General features: G+C 39.9%; 1 protein-coding gene across 3 annotated transcripts in view; it reads right to left on the reverse strand.

Moving 5' to 3' along the window:
- DPP6 (dipeptidyl peptidase like 6) overlaps nt 1–19257 on the reverse strand; it is a 936540-nt gene that overhangs the window by 680219 nt on the left and 237064 nt on the right. The window contains exon 1 of one of the 3 annotated variants that reach the window (XM_075212134.1): nt 14492–15498. The exons of the other annotated variants lie outside the window; for them this stretch is intronic. Within the exon in view, the coding sequence (XP_075068235.1) occupies nt 14492–14686 (195 nt within the window). The 5' untranslated portion in view covers nt 14687–15498. Of the gene's footprint in view, nt 1–14491; nt 15499–19257 lie in introns of those variants that run through there. 3 annotated transcript variants of the gene reach the window in all.

Raw genomic sequence — 19257 nt, forward strand, 5'->3', positions numbered from 1 at the left:
ACTGAGCCGAGCCGGCTCGGTACTGTCGCGCGCCCTTGGAATCGAAAATTAGGCAAAACGTCATGGTGACGTCGTGGGATCTCGGAAGTTTTGAATTCCTTTTTAAGATCCAAGATAGCAAGGGGTGCAAGGGAGGGCAGACCCCCCCCATTTTTCTTTTCTGTCACTGCTGTGTGCCACTGTGTCCTAGATGTGGTAGGATCTGCCGTGTGTTTGTGTCATTGCTCTGTCGCTTACCATCCAGCCAGATCGCTGCAGTATTTGTCCGAAAGTGTATGAAAATAATATTGTGACCTGTGAGGTGGTCTAAATTGACTGCAAATTACTTGAAATTAGTGTTATTGGGGTTAATAATAATGTAGGAACAAAAAAAAGAGCAAAATTATGTGATTTTAGCATATTTTAGGATTTTTTCTAAAAAATCCAAAACCAAAAACACATGAGGGTGGTTTTGCCAAAACACGAAACTAAGCCAGATTTTCAAACTAAAACCAGTTCACGGGGGTCAGTGAGCATCTCTAATTATAACCAGCTCAAGATTTTTTCAGCAATACGTACATTTCTATATTCTGCTCACATCTCAGGCAGCTAATGGTGCGCAGTGTTTGACAGGTCATTTCTCTGAAATGTGAACACCACAAATTGTTTTGTTTTTTTACATCACACCTTGACAAATATCTAGCCTGCCATTACAAGGTAATTCATTTGAGGGTTGTGCCAAAGATTAATACCATAGCAACGTACATTTGGTTCAATAAGGGATTTTTTTGGGGGTAACATGTAAGATTTGCTTTTAACATAGCTGACTGTGACATAGAAGCCATAGAAAAACATTATACACTGTACAAGGCTTTGGTTTATTTAATGACAATATATGACAAACATACTGTTGTAATGTAATGAACACCAGAAATATTGTAAATATACTTCAGTTCGGGGAACCACACTACTATGAAGATAGTATGTAAGATATTGAACATTCGCAGAAACCATCTGTTATATTCTAGGCTCCTGAGAGGACACTCAGCACAATTGTGAACTAATCATTATTGTACTGTGAAAGTCAAAAATATTAAATATATAAATGTTATTCTTTAACATCTATAATCCATTCATTGTATTGAAGCTGCACTAGTCCCTACTGTAAAATATTAGTAGTGTATGCTCCCCCTATAATAACTGGGGGAAGGGTGACCATGAGGACCAATCACAAGCCACTATCAAGAGGTAGATGGTGATTGGTCCTTCCGCTCACACCCACCACCACCAGTGGCAAAGGGAAACGTTTTGCCAGTCCTGAATTACAAAGCCTGCAGAGCTAGGAGAAGGACATTAGTCCATTTTACAGTACATGGTAGTGGTGTTTGTGTTTGTCCAAATCATCTGTCGGCCCAAAAGCATACTTGCCAACTCACCACACTCTCCCGGGAGTCTCACGGACTGCGGAGTGTGGCAATCTCCCGCATGTGGCAGAATTCTGCCCACTTCCTAGTGAAGTGGGCAGAATTAGGTCAAAAACACAGCGATTCACCTGGAATCGCGGTGCAGGGCCAAAATGACACTTTTGAAGCCCCATCCCCATCACGCCCACCTCCCTCCCCCGTCAGGCTCCCGGAAACCTACTTTGTAAAGTTGGCAAGTATGCCCAAAAGCACACCAAGGTCAAATGTGCTGCTATAATGGATCAGACTTCAAATATTTAGATGATCTCTGAAAGCCCATTTATTTGAGCTTACTCCCACCTGTACTACCCACACTAGTTTCAGGCGTGCCCTATTCAAATTAAACTGTAATCTTTCACATGAGCAGGACTCACGCTACCCTTTGTTTTCAGGTCTGCATTTAATTTTGTCTACACTTAATGTCCCTGTTTTAGGTAGGTCTTGTTTTACCGCTGCCCGGAGCTGCGAAGCAATGTAGTGCCTTACAAATCAGCAATGATGATAATAATAATAATAATAATAATAATAATAATAATAATAATAATATAATGGCAAGCCACCGACACTTGTGTCTTTCAATACAGTGCACAGATTAATTATATAAGGTACATTATGCCTAGACATGAGTATCACCTCAAATAACAGTGTTTATATTTATAAGTTATACAACAGCAAATCATGACTCTAAGTGATTCATTCAGTAGTGCTCGGTGAGTAAAAGACTGACATTTCCACATTACTTTAAGCCGTTCTATAACTCTGCGATAATTATCCCAGTTTTGGAAATGTTACAAGACTTTCTTTAGAAATCAGCCAATTGCAAAACAGTATGAGCTTTATTATGAGGCTGTGGTGCTAGTCAGGGTATTTAAGGTCATTATTTACAATGCTACAAACAAAAACTGCTTACTACGCTGGTTGTCAGAGGTTGGCGAGTGTAACAGTCCTGGAATACATACAGTAAAAAGAAAACTCCCAGGATTGCAAACATTTAGCTGTCTACAAAATACTTCAAACACCATATATATTTCCATTTTAAAGGAAAAAAGTTATTTTCAAATAGGAAGTAATCTCTCCTGTTTGTGATGTCATGAGATAATTATTTCAGCGATGCACGTAGATGGGCATGAATGATAGATGTGGAAAGAGTAATTGTTCTGACAGAGCTGTCTGCATGGAAAATAACAATCTCCTTGTATCCAGAGTGTGGTATAGCCACAATAATCCCCAAAAACGTGGGACAGACACACATGGGTATATCTACTAAACTGCGGGTTTGAACAAGTGGTGATGTTGCCTATAGCAACCAATCAGATTCTAGCTGTCATTTTGTAGAATGCACTAAATAAATGATAGCTAGAATCTGATTGGTTGCTATAGGCAACACCTTCACTTTTTCAAACCCGCAGTTTAGTAGATATACCTCATAATGTTGGCTAGCCTATGCTAATTAATGAAGTAATTCAAATGTGATTATATAGGACTTTAAGATAACTTTTTTTTTGCTTTCACAGACAGACACATTTCAGACCAATAAACTGCAAAATGCCACAAAAATAGGGAAATTTAAAAAAGTTGAGCAAAAGTAATCTGTGTACAAGATGAATTGAATAGTGAATTGTGAACAATGCTAAAATGGACTTTTAGCATTATCCACAATAGTTGCAGAATTGTTGTATATAGCAATGTGATCAACATTACAAAACAGAAAAAACATTATATTGAAAACATGTAGTTAAAGCAGACATTATGTGGAAACAGGTACTTGGGATATGTAGCAAACTTAGGGTACGCTCCCACTGGTGTTGGCATTATACCTTTTACATGCATGTAACGCATGTAACATGCATGTAAACAGATGAGACATTAATTGCTGTTATACATGTTATCTAATGCATTTGCATTTTTAAATACATTGTATTGTGGTGGTGGTGAGGTAACGCTACTTGTTTCATATCCATCACTTGTTACATTGCAATGCTTTTAAAAGCATACAATCATCTATAAAATGCTAGTAAAAAGTGCATAACAAAAGCTTAAGGGTCGCGTTTGTTCTAAAAACACATATCAAACGCCGGTGGGTATGTCGGCTTATGTAGCTCTTAGATCTGTTGTTGTTGAATTGTGCTAGCTGATAAGAGTAATGATGAACATATCTGCAATTAGCTTTTCCGTAGATCTTATTAAATAAGCCTATATTTTGTCTGAGCAGATTTATATTAAATGACATAATGGGGACATGATCCGTTGTGGGAAAACAGAAACACTCAAGAAAAATTAAATATGCTATGCTGGATATTTACATTTTTGAAAATAAATGTCACAGTGGCACACTGGTTAGCATTGTTGCCACACAGTGACGGGATCGTGGGTTCGATTCCAACCTGGGCCCTATCTGTGTGCAACTGCCTGTCTCCCCGTATTTGCGTGGGTTTCTTATAGGTGCCGTTTATTCCCACACTTCGAAGATATACTGGTGGGTTAATTGGCTTTGGAAGAAATTAACCCTAGTGTGTCCGTGTGGTAGGAAATATGCGTTGTAAGCTCCATTGTATTCTCTGTACAGCAATGCAGAATTTATAGGAGCTATAAATAACCGTTACTAAACCCCATAGAGTTTCTTGTATAAATCTTGCATCCAATAATTTTGCTCACATTGGTTGACAAAATTTAATGTATGCAAAACTGAAAACTAGGTTGTAACAATTTGTTATGCATTAATAGTTATTTACATTTAGACATAATGCGTATTTCAGAAATACTTCTCTAACATCCTAATTATGAATTTTATAACAAACATGTCGTAAAAAGGACATGAATATTCATCTTACCAACAAGTATTTATATGGCCCTACAATTAAGAATTTTAATCTTCAGAGAGCAGGTAACAGACAATCAGAGAGCACATCTTACTCCACGTACACTGGCAGTTGCCAGCAAATATTGAGCCTATTAATCAAAATGACACCCCAAAGAAATTGGAAAAAAATGAAAAGCTATATAAGATGGGCTGATAATTGTACAGTGGGCAGCAGGAAATTCTGTCAGCCACATGCTAGGCCACTAGTATCAATCTTCCCCTCTATGGTGTCGAAAACACTGTCACAATAACAAATGAACATTCTTACTGTACATGTATCCCTATTATTTTATCCTTTACCAAGACCATCCTATTATAGGTACAGACTGGTGCTAATAATACACTATAAACAACAGGGAAGGTTTAGGAACTCAGCTTTATTTATAATTATGTTGCATCTTAAGTTAAAGGTGAACCACCTGAACATAAGTTTTTCCCAATAAACACTGCCACATCTAGTAGAACTGTCAATTCAGCCGATCGGACAAGCCACAGCAGTCATCCAATTAGCTGCATTGACAACTGTTCTATGCCCGAATTCAGTTTCCTGGAAGACGTGCACATTGTAGAGCTGTCAGTGGTGCATATTAGCCAAAACTGCGGGGATCTTCCGCATCAGACCCCTACAGTTCTACTAGCTGGGGTTATTGGGAAAATGTTATGTTAAGGCAGAGTTCTACCTTAATCACATTAATAACAGTACGATCATGCCCGTAACTCCTGTGCTTATGTGATGTTGCAGGAGTGGATAGATCATTATTCTGTGTACAATGGGAAGAGCACAATAGGGTAGCTGTATACAAAAGTAGTCTTCTGTGCAATAGTAAAACAAATAAAGGATGAAGCCATGTAAGTATTAAAACAGATGAAAGGATGAAGTGGTTTTTGAAATAAGACAACTAATAAAAATGTTTTTAATTTGCTACGTTTAAAAGCAAACAAATTAGACTTTGTTACAAGTTTCCAGACATTAAAGCACGTTTACTGGGAAACTGATGATGACATATATGTCATATTAATAGATCTAATTTTACCTGTAATCTACCAGACACCATGGACTTCAAAGCTGACAATAATGTCCTTATCCAATAATAAGCATTCAAGAACACTTTATCTATTGCTGAACACTGATTACCATCAGGATATAGATGGGGCACTGATCTCTCCAGCAAGTCTACATTTAGACATATAGCTTAACGCATTATGAAAAGTATACAACTACAAGTCTAAAAATATGTGCATCTTTAATCCCGTCAGTAGAATACACCAAAGCAGTCTGTTGTGAACCTTCGGTACCTCCTGTAAACTATGGGTTGGCATCAAAGGTCTGTTATAGATCCACCCAGCTGTTTAGCATTCAGTTCTTGTTTTCAGAAATATAAAGAACTGGTCAAATTGAAATGTGTGCAAGTTCGTTTGCAAAGCAGTTAATTTTTTTTTTTTTATAAAACACTATAATGTATACAAGTGGGAATAACCGCCAGCGGCATGGGTCTGTATAATGTACAAAGACATCTGTACAATGTTTCATATTATGTGCCTGTAGTGCATTCACCTTCACTGATAAAATAATCTTTCCATCTGCTGCCACTAAGATGTTTTGGAAAATGAGTTTACATGCAGAGCAGCCCATTTATCGTACTGTCACTGGGCAAGGTCACGAATCACAAAGAGTGGCTTTTAGCCAATTTGTCATGAATGACATCAAGCATCGGTCCTATGCTGTGCCTGTATTACTATGCACTGATGCAGAATTCTTCCCTACAGTACCATGGACAGCCCTTGCTCATCAGGAGAAGCACACTGCACATTACTAAACATACCATACACACTACAATCCTCCAAAAATACAGGACTGTTTCACTACAATTTCTGAAATCTGTTATGCTGCTTTAAAAAACAAAAACAAACATTAAGTACAGTATGCTAATATTCACAAAAATATATACCAATATTGTGCCTGTGCATACAAATAATTATTTGACATAATCTATTATGTGTGTTAAGCCTATAGAATCAGGCCTGTTTCCAGTTACCTTGTGAAAAGTGTGTCTTATAGATTCATTAATCAAAGCTTGACAATGACAATGGCAACTCTAACAAATGGTTTTTCCTATAAGTCACCAGAAATTCTTAGCTTTTTTTTTACCCAGGATCCAGATTTACACTGTTCATCGGCCCTGTGAACACTATTTCAGTTTATAATTAATAATGTATTTATTTCAATTACTGTTTTAATAGCTGTGCATTAATATTTGTTATTCCTTTACCAATCTAATTTTAGAAATTGGTGATTTGCACAGAGGATTCCGTCATTGCCTCAGTAGCTGAGGATTGTATATATTTATTTGTGCTATCATTGCCCGGCAGAGAAATCAGTGCCAAGTGCAGAACATGAAATGACTGCAGCATAAAACTATTGTATTATAAACCTAGCTGGGATACCGAAAGGACTGAGCAGCCCCTTTTAACTAAAGTTCAGATGCCCAGATCAGCACTGGCATGGTAAGGAGGAGAGTACAGGCTCGTGTAATCCCATAACCCAGTGGTTCACAAATTGTGCGTTGCGGCTCTCTGAAGGGCCACGGTGATCTCACAGGGGTGCCACAGCCTGGGCCTGTGGTAAGCAAGGCAGGGGACTAATTGGTAATTATTTTGGCTTAGGGGTGCCTTGAAAAAATTATGGAGACCCTAAGGGTGCCTCGAACTGAGAAAGTTTGGGATCCACTGCAACCAATACACAACATGTAACATGCACTACTCCTTATGGCCATCTGGCATTGATAAAATGCCCTTCCGTTAATGCCATTTATTGTACCAGCCTGTGTAGTATACTAGGGCAGGGTTCATGAACATCATATCTGTGTATATGTATGCACTGGTGCCCATCAAAAACTCCCTTTTAAACATTCCCCATATAAAGTCATGTGCTTATCCCTGATCAGATCACTATTAATCTGTAGGATCACCAGTACTTCTAAAAAAAAGCGGCACAACTACGTTACCTGCATTTTCTTTAGATTCCAAATTGCCAGCCTTACTTCATTTTATGCACCAAATAATGTTAGGAACCTAACCCCACTCATCCTCTTAATTTGGGTATATCAGGGGTGACAAAAAATATTGTATTGTGAGCAGAAATAATGATGGATGAGACCTAATACAGTAAAATAATAAAGAATAATGTCTAGTTGGGAGTATTTTACCCATACATGGGTTCAGTGGAACATATGGATATACTCCATTCTGTGCTAAGAACCTTTGTTATCTGTATAGTGTCAATACATTTTAATGAGTGGGAGTTGCCATAGTGATTAATCTGTTTAAATTAAACATCAGCTCAAATGAAAAAACTATTATTAAAATAATACTTGCCTACGTGGCATTACTAGTGTTTCTCACTATGTAAACAAAGCTGTTCAAAATAATTATTGGTGACGGGAAAATGTCATCTTACATATAAGAAACATGGTCAGCTGAGAAAGATCTATTCCATCATCAGATCGAGATACAGACTCCTGATGTTACACCACATCATGGACATAGTATAACCCGAAGGCCTGGTCATCTGGAGGTCCCCTGCTGCTAACTAATGACGGGAGATTGTCTAAGGCCAATCATGTAGCACTTTGGTGGGGTCCCCCATGATTCCACACCTTTACCTGATCAGTAGACACTTGACCTCATTATTTCACAGAAAGTGTGCACTGGAGGACTGCAAGATTCTTGAGGTCAAGGGCCTTGTGTGGAGTTGAATAGTGTGTAATGCTCAGGGCAGGTCGGGCTGGGGGGGGCAGGAGGACATCTACCCCCTGGGCTGGTCCCATAGTGGGCTACCTTGGGCTGGGTCACTGGGCCACCTGCATTTTGTTTTCTTTTAAAATGTTCCTAATCGGTTGCTTAGTGAAATCTTGCCCCCCCCCGGGCTAAAACTTGCCAGCCAGGCCCTGGGCATGCTTCCTATAATACGTTTTTTTACATCTGCGTATGCGACTGAATGTGGCACCAGTTTGAATGGCTGTGGCTTCTGTCAAAGCATGTGCCCCATTCACTTCCTGCTTATGGGCCCAGCATGTTTAAACACTTCTACTTAGTTCACTCTGAACCGATAGATAGATAGATAGATAGATAGATAGATAGATAGATAGATAGACTTTTATTTCTAGCAGCTACAGAAAGCTGCAAATGTACATTTCTAACATGTCATCGTTAGATAAGAAAGAAAAAAAAAAAAGATAACAGTGAGCGCTACATTCATATTCTAGTACCACAGTTGGTCTAATATAGGGCCCTTCAGTAATGCAGTCATCTTTGTTACATAGCGTTAGCTGTGCTTGCAGTATTAAGGCATACATCCTAGACCAGCGATAGGCAACTTGGTATTCTTCCGGGGCTCCAAATACAGACCCTATAACTTTCAATAGGGTCACACATTACACTTAACCTCAGTAATAACTTTAAACAAACCATTTAAAGAAAGAAAGAGACACATTATCTGTAATAACCCATCAGCAGACATTTTAAACAAGTATTACAAGATATTGCAAACAAATCTGACAATAATCTGGAAGAAGCTGGGGGCCACAGGTGAATAAACCAGGAAAAAGCTGGGGCCACAGGTGAATAAACCAGGAGGAAGCTGGTGGCCACAGGTGAATAAACCAGGAGGAAGCTGGTGGCCACAGGTGAATAAACCAGGAGGAAGCTGGTGGCCACAGGTGAATAAACCAGGAGGAAGCTGGGGGCCACAGGTGAATAAACCAGGAGGAAGCTGGGGGCCACAGGTGAATAAACCAGGAGGAAGCTGGGGGCCACAGGTGAATAAACCAGGAAGAAACTGGGGGCCACAGGTGAATAAACCAGGAAGAAGCTGGGGGCCACAGATGAAAGCTCTGAGGGTCGCATGCGGACCTAGGACCACCTGTTACCTATCACTGTCCTTGGCAGTCAGCACCCAGCAATGATGTTACAATTGCTCGCAGTGTGATTGACATGTTCCAAGTGTCAATCACATTGTAATACCTAGACAAAGTGGAGACCTTATTGACATGCAACAAAAGCAGAAAGCATTGAACAAGTTATTTGGTTACAGCTGCTTGTGACTGTATTCCACAAACCTGCAGAGATGCCAGTTTAACTAAAAGCGCATTTGTGTGATGACCACACTTAACCTCTTCGTTGCCTTACAGTAACGTCCTCTCTTAGCAGGGTGTATTAACATAAACATGAATACTTTTCTCAAATTGTGAAAGGTAATAGGTGCTTAATTAGAAATTATTTAACACTGTTAATACTGCTTTATATGTATCTGACATAATAATATAAGTATGCTATGACTGTTCAGTTACTAAAAGAAATACAAAATAAAAATGCACTTATGATAAATGATGTCTAACAGATGCCTCGATGTTTAAATGTGTGATAATGATCAAGCTGTATATTACATACGTATATGTAATATACAGCTTATTCAAGATGGTTGGTAGGCTTCCTCAAAGCCTACCAACCATCTACTTAAGCCCCATCTCCTCCCTTTGCTCGTCCTCCCTTCTCTCCTCTTGCCTCAACTGGCTCCTCTTGTGCCTGGTCTGTTTACCCTCCCTTAGGATGTAAGCTCGTATGAGCAGGGCCCCCTCCCCTCCTGTCTCCATACCTGTTCTTCCGCTCCGTCTTTACTGCATATGACTGGCCGGAGTTTCTGAAGTATTGGTACTTTTTGCTCATTGTTCTGTATGGTTTCACCCTGTATAGTCTACTGTTAGTACTGTGTGCGGCGCTGCGGATACCTTGTGGCGCCTAACAAATAAATGATAATAATAATAATAATAATAACAACATGCGTGCTACACAAGTTCTTCAAGGGAGAGGTAATTTATGTTTGTACAGTTGCCTGAGCACATGAAAACATATGTTAATTTCCCTGACAAGATGGGAAAAAAGGGGCACAAACAACATGAGAACAACATGTTCTCTCAAACCCTGGCCTCCGGGTTTGAGAGAACTGCGCCTGGCCTCCGGGTTTGAGAGAACTGCGCCTGGCCTCCGGGTTTGAGAGAACTCCGCCTGGCCTCCGGGTTTGAGAGAACTCCGCCTGGCCTCCGGGTTTGAGAGAACTCCGCCTGGCCTCCGGGTTTGAGAGAACTCCGCCTGGCCTCCGGGTTTGAGAGAACTCCGCCTGGCCTCCGGGTTTGAGAGAACTCCGCCTGGCCTCCGGGTTTGAGAGAACTCCGCCTGGCCTCCGGGTTTGAGAGAACTCCGCCTGGCCTCCGGGTTTGAGAGAACTGCGCCTGGCCTCCGGGTTTGAGAGAACTGCGCCTGGCCTCCGGGTTTGAGAGAACTGCGCCTGGCCTCCGGGTTTGAGAGAACTCCGCCTGGCCTCCGGGTTTGAGAGAACTGCGCCTGGCCTCCGGGTTTGAGAGAACTGCGCCTGGTCTCCGGGTTTGAGAGAACTCCGCCTGGCCTCCGGGTTTGAGAGAACTCCGCCTGGCCTCCGGGTTTGAGAGAACTCCGCCTGGCCTCCGGGTTTGAGAGAACTCCGCCTGGCCTCCGGGTTTGAGAGAACTCCGCCTGGCCTCCGGGTTTGAGAGAACTCCGCCTGGCCTCCGGGTTTGAGAGAACTCCGTCTGGCCTCCGGGTTTGAGAGAACTGCGCCTGGCCTCCGGGTTTGAGAGAACTGCGCCTGGCCTCCGGGTTTGAGAGAACTGCGCCTGGCCTCCGGGTTTGAGAGAACTGCGCCTGGCCTCCAGTTTGAGAGAACTGCGCCTGGCCTCCAGTTTGCCAGGCATCAGTGAACTACAGTGCAAATGGGTAGATTTACCAAGGATTTGATTTTCTGGTGGTTTGTAAGCCATCACACATCGCTGCAAATGTCAGTCGGTTTACTAGTCCACATTTTCTATACTGCAGTTTGAGGCTGAAATCCAAACCATCGCCACGTGAGGCAGCTTCAAAACACCTAAACCGCCAGCGGTTCAGTCAAAATTGCCAGAACCACCCAACAAAAATATTTTTTTTATACCTGTTTATAATAGACTAGATGGCTCAAACAACATGCAATTCTTGCAATTAAGAACATTGACTTATGAATTATGGGAGCAATCATTATTTATTAAAGAGGGAAACAAATGTTCATCATGAGATCACATTTCAGTTTTCATTACGTTAAGTGTCAACAATATTGTTCTTTATATTAATGGACCAATGTGAAATGCGCCCATGTGCATATAGTGCCATGTGTGTGCAGTATAAATCATAAAATAATAAATGTGCCCCCCATTATAAATAAGTATTGCCCCTGTTAGCAATCAAATATAATTTTTCCCCATTAATATAGCTATATATTCATATTAGTCCCTTAATACAATGAACAAAAATTTTGCCACTTAATATAATTAAGAATGACATGTGACCACATAAGTTTATTATAAATTAATAAATAATGATTGTCCCCATAATTCATAAGTCCTTGGTGCTTCCTCTAATGCTCTGAATGGCAAGATATGTCAAAAAGCATAATGTTTTAGCAATCTCACCTCTGACAACTACCTCTTTTCGTGGATGATTTTCTGGTGGTTTGCAAAACAGCAGCTTCATAAATCTTGTGGTTTCTATTCGCATCATGTTAAAAAGTGAGATGGCGATTTGTACTGTGGTGCTTTGAAAAATGACAATTTTCTGTGGTTTTGCTTTTAGTAAACCTGACGGTTTCAAAGTGGCAAACAGAATCTCCAAAAACGGCTGTTTTACAAAACCGCTCATCGGTAAATCTCCCCCCAACTCTTTATAACAAACGTAAAATAAAAACATACTAAACATTAAATTATCACATCTTTTAACAAATCACACAATATTACATCCTTGTCCCTCATTGTGAAAGTATTAATTAATATACAGTATCAACTTTTGATAAATAACTATATTTTAGTTACTAAAGAACTTTAATTTCCAAGTAAAGTGACAGGGCCTGAGTCATTAAGGAAAGCAAAGCATAAAAAAGGAGTAACTTTGGATTGGAGGGGGGTAGGGGGTAAATTTAAAATGAGGGGAGAGATTTATAGTTTTGGTATGTCCTAGATCAACTTTAAATTTCAGTGTAAAAATAAAGCTATCAAGTATTTGTGTCTTCATGAAAAAACAAACAGCCAGTATTTATCTTGCATGCTAAATAATAAACTAATTTGCACCCCTTACATTGTAACATGGTTTGTCCAGGATCAAATGTACTCTTCTTTTTGCCTTACTCTCGTTAATGACTCAGGCCCACAGTTTAAACATTTGTCTGGGAACTACTACTGTTCATATTGTCTGGGACTTCTTAAATATTTTTATTAAAGAGAAGTATTTAAAGTACAACAGATATTCAATTATAATCGTGTTCATGATATAATGTGGGTGACCAAAGCCTGCCTAGAATGCACCATGTTTTAAATGCACCTGCCCTATGTTAGCATTTGTGAACGCCCTTAAATGAATTATTGCACGCCTTTTAATTAAAACATTTAAAAACACAGGAGAGCGATCACTGGAAATGGCTGGGCGGTCTTGCAGAAAACTGTATTACTGTGTCCATTTGTTCTCAAGGTAGACACCCTTTAAAATCAATAAAAAGTTAATGAAAACTAAAGATAAGATGATTCTTAAATACTTAACCCTCTGCCCTAGGAAGTTGTGTATATATAAAAAAGGAGAAATAGATTGCCCAAACTACAAGTGCCAAATGCATCATAAACAGTGTAATTACTTCTGAGCAGTGCAGTTTTTGCCACGCATCTTTGAAAATAAATAGTTTTAAACTCCAGCTACCACAAACATAATAAGAATTTGCATGCTAAATGTATTTTTTTGTTTGCATCTGAGCACTGCGTTATCAAAGAAAGATTCCCCAGACATCTGTCAAAGAGACAGACTAAAAATATCTGTAAGCTAGATGGGGGAGTGGAGTGGGGCGGCGGGGGGGGGGGGGGGGGGAGTGGAGTGTTGGGTGTAGGAATAAGCAAATATGTAATTGTTGATATGCACACACTGCTTTCTTCTCCGACAGCACCACCTACAGCACAGACAGTAAGGGATCGTACTATATACGGTAATATCTATACATAGGTTAGTTAGTTTTCCACCACAAGTGTTATTCCGCATGTTGCCAAAAGTGGTGTGCTACTATAGCAAAATCACTTAAAATACTACAAATACAATATTTTTAAATAAAAAAAAAACCCATGACAAGCATTTTTTAGGACAAAAAAGGGGATTTAAAACAAAATCAGAATTCTACTATATATAATGCCTAATTTACACATTATTTTAGAACCCTTATTTAAATAAAGCATGCATTAGACATGATAAAATAAAATGAGCACATATTTATATGGCACTGAGAATTATATTTCTAGAGGTGCAGAATATGTAGAAGCTGAAAGAAATATCTCTACAGAGATGTGTTGTTTATGTCAACTGCATTTGATTTATTCTGGGTTACATATCTGTTTGTGTATAGTTAAACCCTATCGCTGCTGGCTTTGTTTAAATGACAAAGCAGAAGTAGGCCTCCGCAAAATGATTTATCAGCAATGATCAATGTCTAGTGATTCTGTTTCATTCTGTAGCACAAAACAGGGTGTCCTGAATGAGTCACTGGTTACTAAGGTAATATGCAAATACTACCTTTGAAATATCTTACATATCCAGGAGGTAGGGCACATTGGGATTAGTTGGCATGAATATATTAAAATAATTTATTTTTATTCTCTGCAGTTGTTAATCAACTCAAAAAAAAATGGCAAGGGGCCTCTCTCTTAGCAAAGTTTTTTTTTTTCTCCAGTGGTTTAGCTGATACTTAGGGTTTGGGTACATTAACAATCTGGTAAAGGTGTTAAACCATTTTATAGCACTGCAAGGGTTAAACATTGAGTTGTATCATAATCCCCTTAATTCTGCATCATTTGCAAATCAATGAAGTTCACATTACAAGGTGCAGTGGACCAGTCATCAGTAAAACACGGGCAATTTAAACCTGACTTGGTTGCCTCAAGAAACCCTGAAGCGCTGAATTAATCATTTAGAAACCCTATCAATGGCATTTAAAGAGGGGGCTGGGCCACTGGGGGTGCCAGACACACAGATCATGAGCAAGAACATACACAACACTTTAAAGGGGAAGGGGGGTTTTGTATAATAACAACAAACGTCTTACATCTTCCTCCTCACAGTCATTCCGTGGCTGGTACTGATAAGAGGGTCGGGTTTCCTGCGGTGGGCGTGAGGTGGTCTTCCCAGCATTGTCCTCTTCTGCGTTCTGGCCACCCAAGAGGTGACTTGCTTCAGGTGGCATGGGGAAAGATCTGGAGGTGTTTATCTTCCCAGTTATTCTCTTATACAGCGAAGCCATAAGTCAGATCCTGCAGCCTCACAACAGAAAGTATCTCTAGAAGCTGCTTCTTAACCCCCTTTTATTAGAAATCAATTGGAGAAGAAGGTAAGGAAAAAAAATAACAAAAAAACAAGCAAACAGGCCCCATAAATGTTGCACCAGAAAAGATAAAAGTAAAGCATCCGACAGAGATCTTATGTGATGGCAACTAGCATTTAATAAGAAACAACCACTGGGGCGAACAGCTTCCCAATCACTCTTCAGCCTGAGGTGTCCGATCAATTGGCTGTAGAGGCTGCATGCCAACAGTCCACAGAGGGAGAGAGTGAGAGGACTCTCAAAGAGTCAACACATCATTCAGAGCACGTTGCCTGCTTCCCTTCTCCCCTTTGTGTGTATAGGGAGAGGGAGGGGGTTTTGCGAGTATTTTCCTGCTAGGTTTTCACTAATGTTGAAGAGCAACAGCCACCTGATTGAAATGAAGCCGTGGAGTGCAGGAGAGGAGGAGGCTGGGGGCAGTCAGTGAGACAGAAGGAAGTGGGAGGAAGAGAGGCGTTACACAGAATAACTGCATCCCTCTGTCGCTCTCCCTGGTGCTGAAACGTATTTGCTTATTCTCGCAGCATGTCCAGAGCTGGTTAACACTCTTCTCTCTATTTACGTGCGAGTCCTATTCTTTTACAGTCTTTTCCTTTATCCCATCTCTCATCCACGTCCCGTCTGTGTCTCTTTCATCTGTTTCTCATATCACTGTTTGCTTCTCTCTCTCAAAACAAACAGGTTGCAGATGATGAGACTGCAGCTGCATTCTCATTAAAGCCAACACGTAGCCAAAGTACACAACACATTGCTCTTACTTGGAATATCATTAGAAACATTCATAAAATTAAACTGTGAAACTTTACATACTTTCATAGCCTACAGCATGTAAGTCTTGGCTACGTTCTCAGCTATAAAAACAACTGTTTTGCATCTTAGCAGTATAACACGTTTGAGTTAAAACTATTATTAATAGAGCAATTGTATTATGAACCCAAGATTTCCTGTCTGTAAGACTAATGAAGCACAGTGTGTTAGCCCTTCAGAATCAACAGGGATAGATATACGTAGGAGATCTGTGTCACTATCTTTATCTGAAACTATATCCTTGGACTTGCAAAACACAGCTGGGAAGGTTGAATAAGGTTGTCAAACACTAAAAGATTTTTATGTATAGTGTGTGTGTATGTGTGTATGTATGTATGTATATACACACACACACACACACACACACACACACACACACACACACCTTTCTTTTGCTAAACATTATAGTTCTAGAGAGAAAGAAATGTAAGTGTTTGCAAGTCTGGATCTGTAAACCCTGATCTACAGTTTAGCAGAAAGTACATCAAGCACAAACATTGGCAAAAAGGTGCCATGGCATCATATTTGAAACACAATGTGCATGTCTAGTTATTTGGTGCAAGATCTTTATATACTGTAGACAGTGTACATGTCACATACTGTAATGGAAGGTGATTTGTGGCAGAATGACATTTGCTGTTCTTACTATTGAATATATGTATGTACATATTTTGAAATCCTGTCAACTTTTAGATCTAAAGTGAGCAGCACTGTGTTTGCAGTACACAGCATCTCTCAGATCTATCACATTCTTGCTTTGAACGGAGCACTTTGCACTGTACTTGATAGTGTTATAAAATATGTTTCTACAGGAGGCATCTTCTTGTGGCTGGCACATGAACACTTCCTTTTGATATGATTATTATATAAAGACCTTTCACTTTTTTTTTAATAAACCTCCCATTACTCATAATTGTTTGCCTGACTATGGAGGGGGATAGAGGGGTTGAACAAGCAATGGTCTTCTGAAGGTGCTCTGAAGTGCCCAGGAAGGGTTCTAACCACAGTGCACCCAGGAAAAATATGTCCATCCAACAAAGAGGTGACATTTGCTGGTCTGATAATGTACTAAAGCTATAAAGGAATTAGCAAGATGTGCTGTGCTAATAAAGACAACATTTGTGAGCCAATGCAATTACATTTGTCTTGGTTTAAGAAAAGTACTGTATAAAGTTCAAGAAACAGCCACATAACAATGAATAAGATCTTTACATATTCCTTTTTCTTTCAATTGCAGATGAAATGGACTTGTTTGAACATTAACTATATTCTAGTAGCACAATTTCCCCAATTACACATTGCTGAGGAAAACAGATGCAGTGAGATTTATTGAAGGATACATACATAGAAAACAAACAAGAATACATTAGATACATTATTATGACACCCCCTCTATGGTGATGACACCCAAATCAGCCTCTCCTCTCTTGACCGCTTTCCTTCTGTACGATCTCATGTAACTCATCTGTCTCTCTGCTATATCCACATGAATATCCCAACACTACCTACATCTAAGACGTGTCCAAAACAGAACTTCTCTTCCCTCCAGCCAGAGTCACCACCTCCCCTCAGATTTCCTTCATCATCAAAAGCACCAAAATGTCCTCAGTCTACCAAGCCCACTGCCTTGGTGTCTCCAATTACTCCAGCCTCTGCTTTAGTCCTCACAACCAGTCCCCCTTCTGGTCCTGTCGCCTTCACATGACAAATATTGCCAGAATACACCTTTATCTTATCAAAGATATTATCAGAACTCGTATTCACTCTCTTCGTGGCGGAACTACCATGGGTACAGGGAGTATGGCCACTATGGGGCCCCGAGGTGAGGAGAGCCCAGTAATTTCAGTTTCCCCCACTAAGGCCCCTGCGGGTGACCCTCTGTATTTGCGGGGCCCCCACATCATCACCCAAGGCTACAGCTCTGCTCTTTAAAGATACAATTCAAATTACTCAGCCTTATCTAAAAAGCCCTCAACAATATCACCCCTTCATACATCCCAAATCTCAGCACAAAATACCCTCCTATCTCGCTACCCTCAGTCTACCTCTGATCAGCACCTTGCCTCTGGCATCACCCCTCACTCCACCTGTGCTGCTACCTACTTAGGGAACATCTTATCATGCGTAATCACACTCTCCCACAGCTTTCAAACCTTTAAACACTCTCTGAAAACTGATCTATTTATTAGAGCTTACCCTACTCCCACCAATATTGCCCACACTAATGAACCCTCACAACTGTCCTAATCTTCACTCTGTGCCACCTGTACTCCTCTTGTTTCAGCTGTGCCCTCTTCAAATTAGAATGTAAGATCTCCTACCCATTGTTTTCATGACTGCATTTATATTATCTACTTTGTATGTCCCTCAATTATGTATGTTCTGTTTTTCCCACTATCTAGCACTGTGGTACTGTACAAATTAATGATAACAATAATAATAAAAATAATAATAATAATAAACCCCATTTAATGACAATGGCTGTATTCTGTGAAATATGAAATAGGTGAGCCACAGAACGTGCGATAAAGTGTACTTCTAATTGTATGTTGACACATCAACAACCTTATCAGTGATTCCAGGTTATACCCAATTACTTAAACTTAATGGCAGTGCCATTTCATAATATTTTTAGCATTAAAGAAAATTATACCCTTTGCAGAAGAGGAGTTTAAATTCACATGACATTTATATTATTTTTCTACAAATGCTTAGTAAAACCACTGAGCTTTATTTCTTGGCAAATGTAAATCTGTTAACGTGATTGCAAGCTGACACATAGCTTCCTTGTATGAGCTGCCTTGTATAAATGAGTGGGACTAAGGGATATGTATATTTGAGAGTCTGGAGAAATGACAGACGTAACCATTGCTAAGCACCGTTAATATGACTATGCATGGGTGCCAGGTGCCCTTGCTACATAGAAAACTACGGGGCACAATGCTGTGACTGGACTCTCTATTTCATAATCACAGAACATAGCTATTGTCCATAAATGGGATTTATTATTATTATTATTATTATTATAATCATTAATTAGTTAAACTCACTTCAGCCCTAGACAATGCAACTCCAGCTACAACATATAGGACAATAGTCATTAAGGAGAGCAAGGCAAAAAAAAAAAGAGTACATTTGATCATGGACAAGCCATGTTACAATGCAAGGGGTGCAAATTAATTCTTAATTTTGCATGTAAGGAAAATACTGCCTGCTTTTCCATGTAGCACACAAATACTTGATAGCTTTATTTTTACATTTAAATTTAAAGTTTTACTAGGACATGCCCTACCCCAACTATAAATCTGTCTCCACATTTTAAAAATTTACCTCCCCCTCCAATGCAACATGGTTTTGCCAAGGTGCAAAATTACGCCTTTTTTTTTTGCTTTACTCTTCTTAATGACTCAGGCCCATAGTCTCCGACGATTCAAACCCCAACCATGACACACCAAACACACCCGCTACCTGCAGAGCGCCACTATAGGAAATCTTGTTCCCATCCCCATTTCCTCCCCTATAAGTTCATCCTGTCATCTTACAGCTTTGCCCATTCAATTGCCAGACAAACATTCTTCAAACCTCTAATAGCCACCCAGTCTAATCCACTTTGCCTCTTTGCCACCTTCAACTCACTTCTCTGCCCACCTGCACCACATCCCTCTTCCTCCCTCACAGCTAAT

Source organism: Mixophyes fleayi, chromosome 5 (genome assembly GCF_038048845.1).
Source record: "Mixophyes fleayi isolate aMixFle1 chromosome 5, aMixFle1.hap1, whole genome shotgun sequence".
Classification (NCBI taxonomy): Eukaryota; Metazoa; Chordata; class Amphibia; order Anura; family Limnodynastidae; genus Mixophyes; species Mixophyes fleayi.